A 16,550-nucleotide genomic window follows, 5' to 3' on the forward strand; every position below is an offset into this window, starting at 1 on the left:
TGTTTCCGCAAAAATAATCCACAATAAGTGCCGTTTTTTCACCCCAAAAAAGGCGAAAAGACAGGTCTGCGAGCTTATAGCGGACCCTATGTGTTTTCGTGAGATATACTCTATTATTTAGTTTGAAATAATAGTATAGGGTAAAAAAATCGGTGAAAAATGGAGATAATCGGCAAAAAATTTGGATTTCCATCACGGTGTTCCATTAGAGCCCGAACAATGTTTGGGGCTAATTGGATACCGTCCTTAAGGGTCTATTCATCTATTCATCATCACTTAATTTCTACAAAAGTAGGTGAAAATTAACATTTTCACCTACTTTTGTAGAAATTAAATATTGGGGTCATTCATAATAAAGGTATCGCTGGAGCTATCACAGATAACTCAGGCTTACCTTTCATTCCCGATCTGGCCCGGTGTATGGGGGCCTAAATTAAAAAAATACAATATTATCAGAGGCTGACTGCAGGAACATTCGCCATCTCCAGATGGCATCTGCTCCTGCACCACCGTGTTGTAAAGCCCAGTCCAACTCCTTCCGCCGGACGATGGGGCTTTGTGCACCTGCGTGAGCCCTAGCACTGACCAGTCTGACTTCGCAGTGCTAATTTTTCACTGCTTTGAAGTAGCCAACATGACGGAGCAGCAGGGCCGTATCTATAATGGGTGCAGGGTGTGCGGGGAACACGGGCCCCTGGGTCCAGGGGGGCCCCGCACCGCAAACCCTGCACCCATAATATTACTTACTTCTCCGGAGTCCCACGTCGGCGCTGTAAAACATTTGCGCATGCGCAGTACAGGGAAAATGGCCGCCGTGGTCATTTCCGTGACCTGTGCATTCATTATCGACTCTGGGCACACTCCAGTGCCCAGAGTCTATAACTCCGGCACTGGCTGCGCACAGCTCAGTGTGGTGCCGGCCGCCGGGTGGAGAGGAGAGGGCCCGTGTCAGAGACTGCACACGGGCCCCCTCCTCTCTAGAAACGCCCCTGAGGGGCAGGCTTGCTGGGACTTGTAGGCCGCTTGTAAAGACCAATATTATTTCATTATTTATTACCATTAACCCCGCACGCCCACCACCCAGGGATGGTTGTTCCCTGGTAGTTGGAACCCCATTGTATGGGAGGGGTCCCAACGCTGTGTATCACTGTATTTTTTCCAAAAAATACAGTGATAAGGCTGCGGAGGGGATTTGCAGGGACAAAGCTTTATCACAAGCTCTGTCCCTGCAAGGGATTTTTAATAAATCCCTGTGATATTGCCGGTAATAATCACACTACAATCTGCATTTTAATGTGTATTGTAGTACATAGAGCCCTATAAACTAAACTAGTATCATTTAGTAGAGAAATAGAAATGTGATACAATAAGGAAAGATGCAAAAAACTGAGCAATCAAAAATAAAAAAAGGAAAACCTGTTAATAACCCATAGAAACCATCATTTTCTGTCAAATATCGTACACAGCAGGTCCTGATTCAGAGTAGTATGCAAACCCGATGGTTTGTGCACAACTCCAATGGTTGCCTATCGGCGCATGAGCAGGATCTGTATCACACGTGTGCTGATCGGTGTCTGCGTTGACGGTCACAGTGCCCGGTAAGCCGCAGCATGACTGACATGCAGTGGCATAACTAGGGCAGGGCGAGCGGGGTGCGTGCCCTGGGCGCCGTTGGACCGGCGGCGCGGGGGGGGGGCGCCGCCGGCCACGGTACCGGCCCGCCCGCCCTAGTTAGCCAGTGTAGCGCCGACCGCAATGAGTGCGGTCAGCGATACACATTTACACAGGACCGGCGCTAGGCTTCAAGCGCCAGTCCTGTGCTGCACGCCTGAGCCCGTTCCCTTCCCCTGAGCGCTTGCCCAATAGTGCCAGGAGGCGGGCTCAGGCTGTGCATAACACACGCATCGCCGCCAGCGCTGGCGGCGATGCGTGTGTTAAACAGCAGCCAATGAGAGTCAGATAGACTCTCATTGACTGCTGCAGCACCCACTGCAAGAGCCGGACTTCTGTCCGGCTCCTGCAGTGGGTAATGGGACTGACGTCATGACGTCTGTCCCATAATGCTGAGCGTGCCAGCCCGGGCGGGAGCGGTGTCACGAGCAGGACCAGGACCAGAGATTCAGGTAAGTATATTTTTATATATATATATATATATATATATATATATTTTATTTTTTTTCTTAAACCTATCTGCACAACGGGGGAGGGGGGTGGCTACTACTGGGGGGACCTCTACTGGGGGAGGGGTGGCTACTACTGGGGGGGACCTCTACTGGGGGAGGGGTGGCTACTACTGGGGGCGCCATTGGGAGGACCTACTCTACTGGGGACTACTACTTGGGGGGAACTACCACTGGGGGCATTATAAAAGGGGCCTACTACAAGAGGCACTGCACTCGGGGGACCACTACTGGGGGCAATAATAGGAAGGGCCACTACAGGGGGCACTGGATAGGGGGGATCACTACAGGGTGCCTGCATAAGGGGACCACTACTGGGAAAACTGCATGGGGGGGACTACTGCTGGGGGCACTATATAAAGGGCACTGGATAGGGGGGGGGGGGGGACTACTACTGGGGGATACCACTACTGGGCGCACTGCATTGTGGGGACTGCTACTGGGGGTACTGCATAAGGGGGAACACTACATGGGGCACTGCATTTGGGGGGGGGCACTACTGGGTGTACTGAGTAAGGGGAACTAATTGGGGGCTGTATAAGGGGGACCACTACTGGGGATACTGTATAAGGGGCACTACTATGGGCCTGCATAAGAGGGACCACAACTGCATACTGGGGGTACTGTATAAGGGGTACTACTGGGGTTAAGGTGCATATGGATAGGAATGTTCAGCGTGAAAATAAAGGGGTGTGTCATGTTGACACGCCCCATTTTTAAGTGACCACGCCCATTTTTTTTTCATCTCGGGATGTTGGGGGGGGGCTCCCTTTTCAAATTTGCCCTGGGCTCCAAATACCCTAGTTACGCCACTGCTAACATGCAGTGGCTGATTGGGGGTGGGGAAGGGGCAGAAATGGGGAGCGTTTTCAAGGCGTGCGGAGGCCTGTGTCTGCGTCTTCTGATGCAGCTTCACTGGATGTGTAAATGTAACGGCCATCCTGAGGAACCTGAGGGTTAAATAGATGACCAATGTTCACGTAAGCGATCCGATGGCTGCGTCCTTGACTGCAGCAGCAGATCACAGAAGCTGGCAGGAGGTGTCTATTTAGAATATCACTGCACAGCCTCTGCGGACGCATTATATATATATATATATATATATATATATATATATATAGAATATCATTGCACAGCCTCTGCGGACGCATTATATATATATATATATATATATATATATAGAATATCATTGCACAGCCTCTGCGGATGCATTATATAAATATATATATATATATATATATATATATATATATATAGAATATCACTGCACAGCCTCTGCGGACGCATTATATATATATATTATATATATATATATATATATATATATATATAGAATATAGGGGTGAGCGGGTTCGGATTTCTGAAATCCGAACCCCCCCGAGCCCCCCCGATCCGAGTCCGATCCGAGTCAGGCTCGACTTTTCCCGCCTGACTCGGATCTGAAATCGAGGCAAAACGTCATCATCCCGCCTTCCGAGTCTCGCGGGTTTTGGATCCTATATAAGGTACCCGCGTCGGCGCCATTTTCTCACTCGGCTGTGGACAGTGAAGAGGGAGGGTGGGAGTTAGGGCTGTGTAGTGTAGTGTAGTGTAGTGCTGCTGTTGTCCACTACTTCAAAGTCCATAGGGGCTGGCTGGACTGTGTTGTGCAGTCAGTTCTCCATAGGGGCTGTGTCCACTCCAAAGTCCTGTGCAGTGTCCCAGTCCTAAAGGAGTGCTGTAGTGTTGTCCAGGGGGTGCTCTGTCCATCAGGGGTGCTCCCCCCAAGTGCTAAAAAAATAATATATTTTCTGTGTTTGTGAATTGTGTGCGCAGTAGCCGCACGTGCATCAACAAAGTAGTGCCAAGCGTGCGCCTGTGTCATAAGTAAAGGGCCGGCTGGCTTGACCGTTAAAGGGTGCTGTAACCCCCGAAAGTACACTCCAGTCCAAACCAAAAAAAAATTATTTTCTGTGTTTGTGAATTGTGTGCGCAGTAGCCGCACGTGCATCAACAAAGTAGTGCCAAGCGTGCGCCTGTGTCATAAGTAAAGGGCCGGCTGGCTTGACCGTTAAGGGTGCTGTAACCCCCGAAAGTACACTCCAGTCCAAACCAAAAAAAAAATTATTTTCTGTGTTTGTGAATTGTGTGCGCAGTAGCCGCACGTGCATCAACAAAGTAGTGCCAAGCGTGCGCCTGTGTCATAAGTAAAGGGCCGGCTGGCTTGACCGTTAAGGGTGCTGTAACCCCCGAAAGTACACTCCAGTCCAAACCAAAAAAAAAATTATTTTCTGTGTTTGTGAATTGTGTGCGCAGTAGCCGCACGTGCATCAACAAAGTAGTGCCAAGCGTGCACCTGTGTCATAAGTAAAGGGCCGGCTGGCTTGACCGTTAAGGGTGCTGTAACCCCCGAAAGTACACTCCAGTCCAAACCAAAAAAAAAATTATTTTCTGTGTTTGTGAATTGTGTGCGCAGTAGCCGCACGTGCATCAACAAAGTAGTGCCAAGCGTGCACCTGTATCATAAGTAAAGGGCCGGCTGGCTTGACTGTTAAAGGGTGCTGTAACCCCCAAAGTACACTCCAGTCCAAACCAAAAAAAAAATTATTTTCTGTGTTTGTGAATTGTGTGCGCAGTAGCCGCACGTGCATCAACAAAGTAGTGCCAAGCGTGCGCCTGTGTCATAAGTAAAGGGCCGGCTGGCTTGACTGTTAAAGGGTGCTGTAACCCCCAAAGTACATTCCAGTCCAAACCAAAAAAAAAATTATTTTCTGTGTTTGTGAATTGTGTGCGCAGTAGCCGCACGTGCATCAACAAAGTAGTGCCAAGCGTGCGCCTGTGTCATAAGTAAAGGGCCGGCTGGCTTGACCGTTAAAGGGTGCTGTAACCCCCGAAAGTACACTCCAGTCCAAACCAAAAAAAAATTATTTTCTGTGTTTGTGAATTGTGTGCGCAGTAGCCGCACGTGCATCAACAAAGTAGTGCCAAGCGTGCGCCTGTGTCATAAGTAAAGGGCCGGCTGGCTTGACCGTTAAAGGGTGCTGTAACCCCCAAAGTGCACTCCAGTCCAAACCAAAAAAAAAATTATTTTCTGTGTTTGTGAATTGTGTGCGCAGTAGCCGCACGTGCATCAACAAAGTAGTGCCAAGCGTGCGCCTGTGTCATAAGTAAAGGGCCGGATGGCTTGACCGTTAAAGGGTGCTGTAACCCCCGAAAGTACACTCCAGTCCAAACCAAAAAAAAATTATTTTCTGTGTTTGTGAATTGTGTGCGCAGTAGCCGCACGTGCATCAACAAAGTAGTGCCAAGCGTGCGCCTGTGTCATAAGTAAAGGGCCGGCTGGCTTGACCGTTAAAGGGTGCTGTAACCCCCGAAAGTACACTCCAGTCCAAACCAAAAAAAAATTATTTTCTGTGTTTGTGAATTGTGTGCGCAGTAGCCGCACGTGCATCAACAAAGTAGTGCCAAGCGTGCGCCTGTGTCATAAGTAAAGGGCCGGCTGGCTTGACCGTTAAAGGGTGCTGTAACCCCCAAAGTACACTCCAGTCCAAACCAAAAAAAAAATTATTTTCTGTGTTTGTGAATTGTGTGCGCAGTAGCCGCACGTGCATCAACAAAGTAGTGCCAAGAGTGCGCCTGTGTCATAAGTAAAGGGCCGGCTGGCTTGACCGTTAAAGGGTGCTGTAACCCACAAAGTACACTCCAGTCCAAACCAAAAAAAAAATTATTTTCTGTGTTTAGCCGCACGTATATATCAAATCGATATAACATAAATGGAGGACCAAACTTTCTCCGATAAAAATAAAATAGAGAAAGATCAAGAGCCACTTCCTCCTAGTGCTGAAGCTGCTGCCACTAGTCATGACATAGACGATAACATGCCATCAACGTCGTCTGCCAAGGCCGATGCCCAATGTCATAGTAGAGGGCACATACAATCCCAAATGGCAAAGTTCAGGAAAATGACCTTGAAAAAGACATTTAAATCAGCTGAAGAGAAATGTAAACTTGCCAATATGCCATTTACGACACGGAGTGGCAAGGAACGGCTAAGGTCGATCCCTAGTATGTTCATGACTAGTGGTTCAGCTTCACATGACGATGGAAGCCCTCCTCCCACTAAAAAAAATCAAAAGAGTTAAGCTGGCAAAAGCACAGCGAAGAACTGTGCTTTCTAAGAAGATATCACAAATCCCCAAGGAGAGTCCAAGTGTGGTGGTGGTTGCGATGCCTGACCTTCCCAGCACTGGACGGGAAGAGGTGGCTCTTTCCACCATTTGCACGCCCCCTGCAAGTGCTGAAAGGAGCACCCACAGTCCACTTGCTGATATGCAAATTGAAGATGTCACTGTTGAAGTACAACAGGATGAGGATACTGGTGTAGCTGGCGCTGAGGAGGAAGTTGGCGAGGAGGATTCTGATGGTGATGTGGTTTGTTTAAATCAGGCTCCGGGGGAGACAGTTGTTGTCCGTGGGATGAAAAAGCCCATCACGGTCATGCCTGGGCAGAAGACCAAACATTCCACCTCTTTGGTCTGGCAATATTTCTATCCAAATCCGGACAACAACTGTCTTGCCATATGTACCATATGTAAAGGTGAAATAAGTAGGGGTAGGGACGTCAACCACCTAGGAACATCCTCCCTTATACGGCACCTGCAGCGCGTTCATAAAAAGTTACTGTCAAGTTCAGAAACTTTGGCTCAGACCGTAAGCAGTCCAGGGACACCTAAATCCCGTTGTCCTGTTGTATCCAAGCGCCTGCAAACCACACCGTCAACTCCCTCCTCGTCAATTTCCTCCTTAGTCAGGATCGGAAGTAGTCCTGCAGGCCATGTCACTGGCATGACTGACTCTCCTATCCGGGATTCCTCTGGAGGATCCTGCATTGCTACGCCTACTGCTGCCGCTGCTGCTGTTGCTGCTGCTGGGAGTCGTTCATCATCCCAGAGAGGAAGTAGGAACACCACTACTTTTACTAAACAATTGACCCTCCAACAGTCCTTAGCGAGGAGGATGAAGTACGACAGCAGTCATCCTGAAGCAAAACGTATAACTGAGGCCTTGACTGCTATGTTGGTGTTAGACGTGCGTCCGGTATCCGCCATTAGTGCAGTGGGATTTAGACAATTGATGGAGGTAGTGTGTCCCCGGTTCCAAATCCCGTCTAGATTCCACTTCACTAGGCAGGCGATACCGAGACTGTACAGAAACGTCAGAAAAAGTGTCCTCAGTGTCCTGAAAAATGCCGTTGTACACAATGTCCACTTAACCACGGACATGTGGACAAGTGGAACAGGGCAGACTAAGGACTATATGACTGTGACAGCCCACTGGGTAGATGTATCACCTTACGCAGCAACAGCAGCAGCGTCACCAGTAGCAGCATCTCAGAAACGCAAGCTCGTTACAAGGCAGGCTACGCTGTGTATCACCGGTTTCAGTAAGAGGCACACCGCCGACAACCTCTTAGAGAAACTGAGGGAAATCATCGCCCAGTGGCTTACCCCACTTAGACTCTCCTGGGGATTTGTGATATCTGACAACGCCACCAATATTGTGCGGGCATTACATCTGGGCAAATTCCAGCACGTCCCATGTTTTGCTCACACAATAAACTTGGTGGTGCAGAATTTTCTGAAAAGCGACAGGGGCGTGCAGGAGACGCTTTGGGTGGCCCGAAAAATTTCTGGCCACTTTCGCCATTCAGCGACTGCGTGCCGAAGACTGGAGCGCCAGCAAACACTCTTGAACCTGCCCCGCCATCACCTGAAGCAAGAGGTTGTGACGCGGTGGAACTCAACCCTCTATATGCTTCAGAGGATGGAGGAGCAGCAAAAGGCCATACAAGCCTATACATCCACCTATGACATAGGCAAAGGAGGGGGTATGCACCTGACTCAAGCGCAGTGGAGAATGATTTCCGTGTTGTGCAAGGTTCTCCAGCCCTTCGAACTTGCCACACATGAAGTCAGTTCAGACACTGCCAGCTTGAGTCAGGTCATTCCCCTCATCAGGCTTTTGCAGAAGCAGCTGGAGAAAGTGAAGGAGGAGCTAAGACGGAGCGATTCCGCTCGGCATGTGGGACTTGTGGATGAAGCCCTTCATTCGCTTTGCCAGGATTCCAGGGTGGTCAATCTGTTGAAATCAGACCACTACGTTTTGGCCACCGTGCTCGATCCTAGGTTTAAAGCCTATGTGGTGTCTCTCTTTCCGGCCGACACAAGCCTGCAGAGGTGCAAAGACCTGCTGGTGAACACACTGTCAGCTGAAGCGGAACGTGACACGTCAACGGCTCCTTCTTCATTTTCTCCTGCAACTGGGGCTGCCAGGAAAAAACTTAGGTATCCTAAGCAACCCGCTGGCGGTGATGCAGGGCAGGCAGGACCAAGTTTGGACATCTGGTCCGGACTGAAGGACCTGGCAACAATTTCTGACATGTCTACTGTCACTGCATATGATACTGTCACCATTGACAGAATGGTGGAGGATTACATCGGTGACAGCATCCAAGTAGGCATGGCAGACAGTCCATACCTGTACTGGCAGGAAAAAGAGGCAATTTGGAGGCCCCTGTACAAACTGGCTCTATTTTACCTGAGTTGCCCCCCCTCCAGTGTGTACTCCGAAAGAGTGTTTAGTGCAGCCGGGAACCTTGTCAGCGAAAGGCGTAGGAGGTTGCTTCCACAGAATGTGGAGAAGATGATGTTCATCAAAATGAATTATCAGCTCTTCCAGGGAGACCAGCCTCCAGAAGGTACAGAGGGACCTGTGGTGGTGGATTCAAGTGGGGACGAGTTAATACTTTGTGAGGATGAGGATGTACACACTGAAGAGGGTGAGGAATCGGTGGATGAGGAGGATGAGGATGACATCTTGCCTCCATAGAGCCAGTTTGTGCAGGGACACATTAATTGCCAGCTTGTTTTGTGGGGGCCCAAACGAACTAATCATTTCAGCCACAGTTGTGTGGCAGACCCTGGCGCTGAAATGATTGGTTTGTTAAAGTGTGCATGTCCTGTTTATACAACATAAGGGTGGGTGGGAGGGCCCAAGGACAATTCCATCTTGCACCTCTTTTTTTTCTTTGCATTATGTACAGTTTGGGGCCTAGTTTTTCAAACTGCCATCCTGTCTGCCACTGCAGTTTCACGCCTAGATGGGTCACGTGTTTGTGCCGCCCACTCGTGTCGCTTAGCATAGTCATCCAGCTACCTTGGTGTAATCTTTTGGCCATAAAAACAATATTGTGAGGTGTGAGGTGTTCAGAATAGACTGGAAATGATTGGAAATGAAGGTTATTGAGGTTAATAATTGCATAGGAGCAGAAAAACCCACAAATTCTGTGATTTAAGCTGTTTTTATGCTTTTTAAAAAAAATATACAGATCCAAAACACAAAACCCAGAACCCAAAACACCGAAGGGTGGTTTTGGCAAAACCAATCCAGATCCAAAACACGAAGAAAGATCCAGATCCAAAACCAAAACACAAAACACGAAAAGTGGCCGGTGCACACCCCTAATAGAATATCACTGCACAGCCTCTGCGGACACATTGGCTGTGCAATGGCGTACATCACTGAATCAGGCCCACAGTTCCATAAAGCCATATCACTTGTTGTGCATTGCATTCAAGCTCTCTGCGTGTCATAGGCACACACATAAGAATACATGTTACACAGAATTTAGGTCACCACAAGACTCCACAAAAAATACTAGCCCCCAACATTTTTCCCATCACCCACGTCTCAATCATCACTTACTGTGTGCACATGGGGACATCAGCCAATGCAGAGGTGCAAGTTAAAAACAAAATAAAATGTAAATGTCTGAGGTTGCACTCATCCCCATGTAAGAATCTATGGGCAAATCCTGGAAAAGTGCTTTGCTTTCCCATTTGTCACTGTATTATATATATATATATATATATATGTTATATATATAAAAATAGAAAAAAGGGCACTCACCAGGTAGAAAATAAAGATAAAACCGTCTATGCTTTGTGGTGTTGTTCTGTCCACACTGGATTGAGTTGTCCTGATGACGGTCCCTGGGAGCATCGAAACATGGACAGTATGGTGATTATTTTAATGATGTTCCCAATAAAGATGTGATTCTATCTTTATTTTCTACCTGGTGAGTGCCCTTTTTTCTATTTTTGTATTTTGGATTCTGTTGGATCTCTAAGGAGCACCGCCTTCATATGTAACTCACAGTTTAAGCCTTGAGTGCGGACTTACGAAATTATATATATATATATATATATATATATATATATATTAGGGATGTGCAGGCTCGGATAGGTTCGAGTTTGCACGTGGAGTTCGGATTTTTCCCTCCAAAAAAACGGAACTCAGAACGAGGCAAAACGTCATCTTACATGGACGAACATCATCATTCCTGGTCTTTTGTCCAGGAATGATGATGTTTGTCCATGTAAGATGACGTTTTGCCTCGTTCTGAGTTCCGTTTTTTTGGAGGGAAAAATCCGAACTCCACGTGCAAACTCGAACCTATCCGAGCCTGCACATCCCTAATATATATATATATATATATATATATATATATATACATATATATGTATCATTAGGCTACCAAATTAAAGCTCTATTTGTCACAAAAAAACATATGGAATTCTGTGGTTTTGACAGTCAACTGGCCATCTTGAATTCATTCTCAATACATCGCACAATGTCTGGTCTCAGGAAGTCAGCTGATCCTGATTCTTCTCGAAACTAGTTGGACCAGAGGAGGTGCTATCTGGTGGGACTCCATTACATTGTCCTAGAGGTATGACCCATTTTTTCTATTATTGCCTTGTTTTTATCTGCCATTCGGGAACCGGACTCGGTGTTCTTGTTTACATTTTTGGGTCATATACAACTCTAGGTTATAATCAAAAGAAACCAGAACCATTTTTCACTTTTAAGTTAAGTATATATTTTTCCTCCTTTGTTTACATAAACTGGTAACATCATGGTTTATACATCAGCTTATAGGTGACTTTGCTGATAACGTCACCTTCCACACCATACCCCAATATGGTGTACTTTTTGCTGGATCTTTGGGATAGATCCTCAGGTGTTAGTTAGGGGCAGCGATTATATTCAGTGGAGAGCCAAAATCCCCTTATTTATTCTTTTGAGACTGATGTACATCTGATCTGACAGATATAGGGTGGGATACATTATCCTTAAAAAATTTAATCAAACCTCAGAAAATACAGTTTTCGGAGATTTGACGCCTTACCCCATATGCATCAAACTCCGGAGAGCGACACTTTTGTGAGCTTGTTCCCTATTAGGCGTTGCCTAATAAAAGCCTACGGGCATCTTACCGGAGACTTCCCCGAGAGGGATTCAACAGAATTCTCCCCAGGATCCCAATTGGCTCGCGCATGCGCACAAGGACTCCCGTGTCATAAACCAAGAAGTCCTCACGACGCAAAGGACAGTTCTTATCAGAAGAACTACAGTATCTTTTGCCGGTTTAAATAGCAAATATTCATGCATACGGCATTAATAAACCGCGATATGCATGCGATCAGTGGTGCATAATGCATCCCACCCATAATCTGGGAAGAATGGTAAATCTGGTCAATGGCAGCATGTCACCATTTGTGACTTCACAAATACAGCTGTCCTCATCATCAGTGTGCTCTTACACAGCTGTCCTCATCATCAGTGTGCTCTTACACAGCTCTATCCCTTGTGAAAAAGATCCGTCTGAAAACAGGCGTATTTACACTTACGCACATCTTTGCTTAGCCCACACTTTCATCGACATACTGTACCCACACTAACCTCAGCCTACGTGAGAACGCCCCTGTAACACCCAGCTAAGCCCCAAGCAGAGATACAACAGAGTTCTAATAATTTATTGTAAAGAGAATCAAACCTAGGAATATATGTAAAGAAACTAAGTACACATTACACAGACCCCTGAAGCCAATTCACAGCATGAGGTTGCTGGCTGCAGGGAACATTTGCAGCTTGTAGTCCACAATTTACAACAAGATGAAATATATACCTTGAAAAATCAAAGAGAAGGGATCAGACTACATACTGTGACCCTACCTGTACTCTACCTAGTTAACAAGAGAACAAATCTCTTCTCCATCTAAGCACTCTATAAATAAGTGAGTGACTTTATAAATTACCTAGCAGTTCCATTGCATCATCCTCGTTATCTATATCTTCCTCTGTGAGAGACGCCGCGGTGCTGTGGACGGAGTCAAATGAGTCTTGGGAGAGCATGGCCGCCAGTAACTTCTTGTGCTGCTGCTGCTGTTGTTTCAGACCTTTGTTCTTTGGTTCCATCTTCAAACTAGAAAAATAAAGTCATGTCACTTGGAATGTTTCAATCAAACTGAGAGTCATCCCAACCCGGGGAATAGGGGGATGTGCGCTGATAGCAGGAAAATACATGTTAGACGTTTGCACAACTTCTGAATATGTAAAGAAGTTGGAACTAGTGACACCACTAAGGTATAAGACGCTTTGTGCAAGGGGCAAGGCTTACATAAGGATAGGAAATAAAGGAAGATTCCTAGTTCAAACAAACTTGGGAACACAGTAGTGTGTGCTGGGATGGGGACAGAGACTGTTTCTGCGCTCTCCCTGCTGCTATACAGGGTCCAGCGGGAGTGGGCTGGGGAGAACTGTTATTATGGGAAGGGGATGATCGACCTCCGGGATCTGACCCTGGCATATTTGTGTCTGGTTTTCCAATTTGCTTTTGTTCACAATTACGCAAACACACCCTTACTGTAGTCGGCATGTGTTGGAACTAGGGATGTGCGTTTGTTTTTCTTGAAATACGAACACACACAAAATTAGGGTTTCCGAATAGAGTCCTGGCCCGGGTCTTCTCACAATTCAGTACTCTGAGCTAATAACCAGATCGCACTTTGGGGTTCCGAGTGGAACAGAGTCACGGCTCGGGTCTTCTTGGGATATAAAAACCAAATCTCGCATGTTTGAGATTGCATTTAAGTCCTGCCCTCGTGATTTCAAGTGCTGAGAGGTGGTCAAAATTGACTGGAAATTACTGGATATCAACGTTATTTATGTTATTAATAATAATAATAATAATAAAGGAAGAAAAACATGTCCAAATGAAATTATTTTACCTGTTTTTATACATTTTTAAAGAAACCCCAAACCAAAACAGTTTCCGAACCAAAACACTTGAGGGTGGTTTAGCCAAAACATGATGATAAATTAGAACCAAAACATGGGGGTTTGCGCACATCTCTAGTTGTCACGCCCCATACCTCTCTCCTCCTGCACCACCAGGCATACATTTATCTGATGTGTCAGAATCATGTAAATGTGCAATAGCTGTATATGTGTCCTTAATCTGGACATACACAGAATTAAACTCCGGAATTTACACTACACAAACTAGCATGAAGCTCACTCTGTATTAGCCCATGTCTAACTCGCATCAACCACTCAAAATTAGCTAGCCACAGTAAATACTGATTGAGTACATACATATATATATGAATTATTGCCTTGGGATACAGGCTATAAATAAGGCTACAGGAAATAAAGGCACAATGTTATATAAATGATTGCAGAATGGCTAAAGCAGGGGTCTTCAACCTTTAAGACAGTGTGGGCCACATTAAAAAATTCAACGAAGCCCGAGGGCCTCTAAGCTATACTGCTGTATTTAGACCCTGGCCCCTCCTCACACAATTATGTCCCATAACTGTCCCTACCTACAATGTGAATTAGGTCCCAGAACGGCACCCTTCCTCCCATAATAATAATTATGCCCCAAAATGTTCCTCCTACTTAAGGCCGTAACTATGGTGGTGCGACCTGTGCCATGGCCTAGTTCCCCTAGTAGTCCCCCCTATGCAGTGCCCCTTATACAGTGCCCCCAGTAGTGGTCTCCCCATATAGTGCCCCTATGCAGTGCCCCCAGTAGTGGTCCCCCCTATGTAGTGCCCCCAGTAGTAGTCCCCCCATGCAGTGCCCCCAGTAGTAGTCCCCCACATGCAGTTCCCCCAGTAGTGCCCCTTACATTGCATCCCCAGTAGTGCTCCCCCCCTATGCAGTGCCCCCAGTTGTAGTCCCCCCATGCAGTGCCCCCAGTAGTAGTCCCTCCATGCAGTTCCCCCAGTAGTAGTCCCCCATGCAGTTCCCCCAGTAGTGCCCCTTATATTGCATCCCCAGTAGTAGTCCCCACTATGCAGTGCCCCTTACATATATTGGACAAAGACAAAGCATCCTGAGATCATTCATGTGTGGGTTGCTTCTCAGCCAAGGGCTCACTCACAATTTTGTCTAAGAACACAGCCATAAATAAAGAATGGTATCACAACATCCTCCAAGAGCAACTTCTCCCAACCATCCAAGAACAGTTTGGTGACGAACAATGCCTTTTCCTGCATGATGGAGCACCTTGCCATAAGGCAAAAGTGATAACTAAGTGGCTTGGGGAACAAAACATCAAAATTTTGGGTCCATGGCCAGGAAACTCCCCAGACCTTAATCCCATTGAGAACTTGTGGTCAATTCTCAAGAGGTGGTTGGACAAACAAAAACCCACAAATTCTGCCAAACTCCAAGCATTGATTAGGCAAAAATAGGCAGCCATCAGTCAGTATGTGGCCCAGAAGTTGATTGACAGCATGCCAGGGTGAATTGCAGAGGTCTTGAAAATGAAGGGTCAACACTGCAAATATTGACTCTTTTCATAAACTTAATGTAATTGTCAATAAAAGCCTCTGACACTTATAAAATGCTTGTAATTTTACTTCTGTATACCATAGTAACATCTGACAAAAAGGTATAAAAACACTGAAGCAGCAAACTTTGTGAAAACCAATACTTGTGTCATTCTCTAAAAGTTTGGCCATGGCTGTACAGTAATGGTCGATATATATATATATATATGGAAGTTGTGGTTCCGGGATCGCGCACAGTGTGGTTACCCTGAATGTTAATTTCAGTGCAGGTGTCTTTAAAATGGAGTTTATAACCAATCAACGCATGAATCCTTCAAATATGAGGAGGCAGCAGTCCTTTCCGTATAACCGTATGGCAATCGGATGAATGTGATGTGGAAAAAAGGGGTGGAAAGGGCATGCACCAAAATAGTGTGATAAATTATGAATAATTGTGCCCGTGCTCGAAAAACAATAGTGTGCGTACCAAATAAAAAAAAGGCTTCTCTGAAACTCTGTCTGGGAGTTGCAGATGATGAAATGGGCCCGGGATTCCAGTACATGGGAGACCTTAATGAAGAGGGCTCAAACCAGAGCCAGATAGGAGAAAGAAAATATAGTGTAGTATTTCCTTTTTGCAAATAGGCTAATGTATATAGATGTGTTTACCATAAAGACTCTTGTATGATAGCATGTAGATATATGTTCTTTGTCACTCCTCCAGATTCCCTTGTTATCCCAGATGCTTCCACATATGTCAGTGACGGGCATTAAACCAATAAAAGACCCATCATCAATACATCTCAAAACAGGGGGGCTTTATTACAAAGTATGAAGCGAAAGGGGATATAGGAACGTATAAACAAGTTAATATAAATAGTAAAAATAAAGTGCTTATCTGTAAGGTAGTCACAATGTCCTTTTAAGAGAGGCTGGTATTTCCCAACGCGTTTCGTCCTGTCGGACTTCCTCAGGGGTGATGGTATGTATCTGGGGTTACCCCTTTATATACCCTAATAGTGAGGTAATCAATTAACAAGACTAGTGCTAAACGCCATTTTGCGCATGCGCAGTCAGCCGCGGTCATCTTAGTGACGTCGTCCGTGACGTCAGGATAGTCCCAAGGTGCCGCGCAATTCACGTCGCGCATGCGCAATTAGCGGTCAGTGTCTAATAGCCTCTGCCGCTGAGCTCTGTAGCGCTGGCTGCCGCAAATTGATCGTCCGCAGGTTAATTAAAACAGGAACCCAGCGGGTGTTAAAGTCTGCCTGTGGTACAGAATCTGTACTGCTACAGAATAGTAATACATTACTATTATAAAATTGTCTATTACTGCTATAGAATACTAATACAGTACATTACTATTAGAGAATACCATATATCACTATTACTGCTACAGAATACTAATACATTACTATTATAGAATTGTCTAATACTGCTATAGAATACTAATACAGTACATTACTACTAGAGAATACTATATATTGTTATTACTGCTACAGAATAGTAATACATTACTATTATAAAATTGTCTATTACTGCTATAGAATACTAATACAGTACATTACTATTAGAGAATACCATATATCACTATTACTGCTACAGAATACTAATACATTACTATTATAGAATTGTCTATTACTGCTATATAATGCTAATACAGTACATTACTACTAGAGAATACCATATATCACTGTTACTGCTAAAG

At 45.8% G+C, this 16,550-nt stretch overlaps 1 protein-coding gene across 2 annotated transcripts in view; it reads right to left on the reverse strand.

Annotated features, from left to right (window-relative positions):
* CUNH8orf34 (chromosome unknown C8orf34 homolog) overlaps positions 1-16,550 on the reverse strand; it is a 351,910-nt gene that overhangs the window by 185,424 nt on the left and 149,936 nt on the right. For both annotated transcript variants that reach the window (XM_088471481.1, XM_088471480.1), the window contains exon 7: positions 12,320-12,486. In XM_088471481.1, coding sequence (XP_088327607.1) covers positions 12,320-12,486 — 167 coding nt within the window. The remainder of the gene's footprint in view (positions 1-12,319; positions 12,487-16,550) is intronic.

This window comes from Taudactylus pleione, unplaced genomic scaffold, assembly GCF_031769625.1.
Source record: "Taudactylus pleione unplaced genomic scaffold, aTauple2 ptg000114l, whole genome shotgun sequence".
NCBI classification, from domain to species: domain Eukaryota; kingdom Metazoa; phylum Chordata; class Amphibia; order Anura; family Myobatrachidae; genus Taudactylus; species Taudactylus pleione.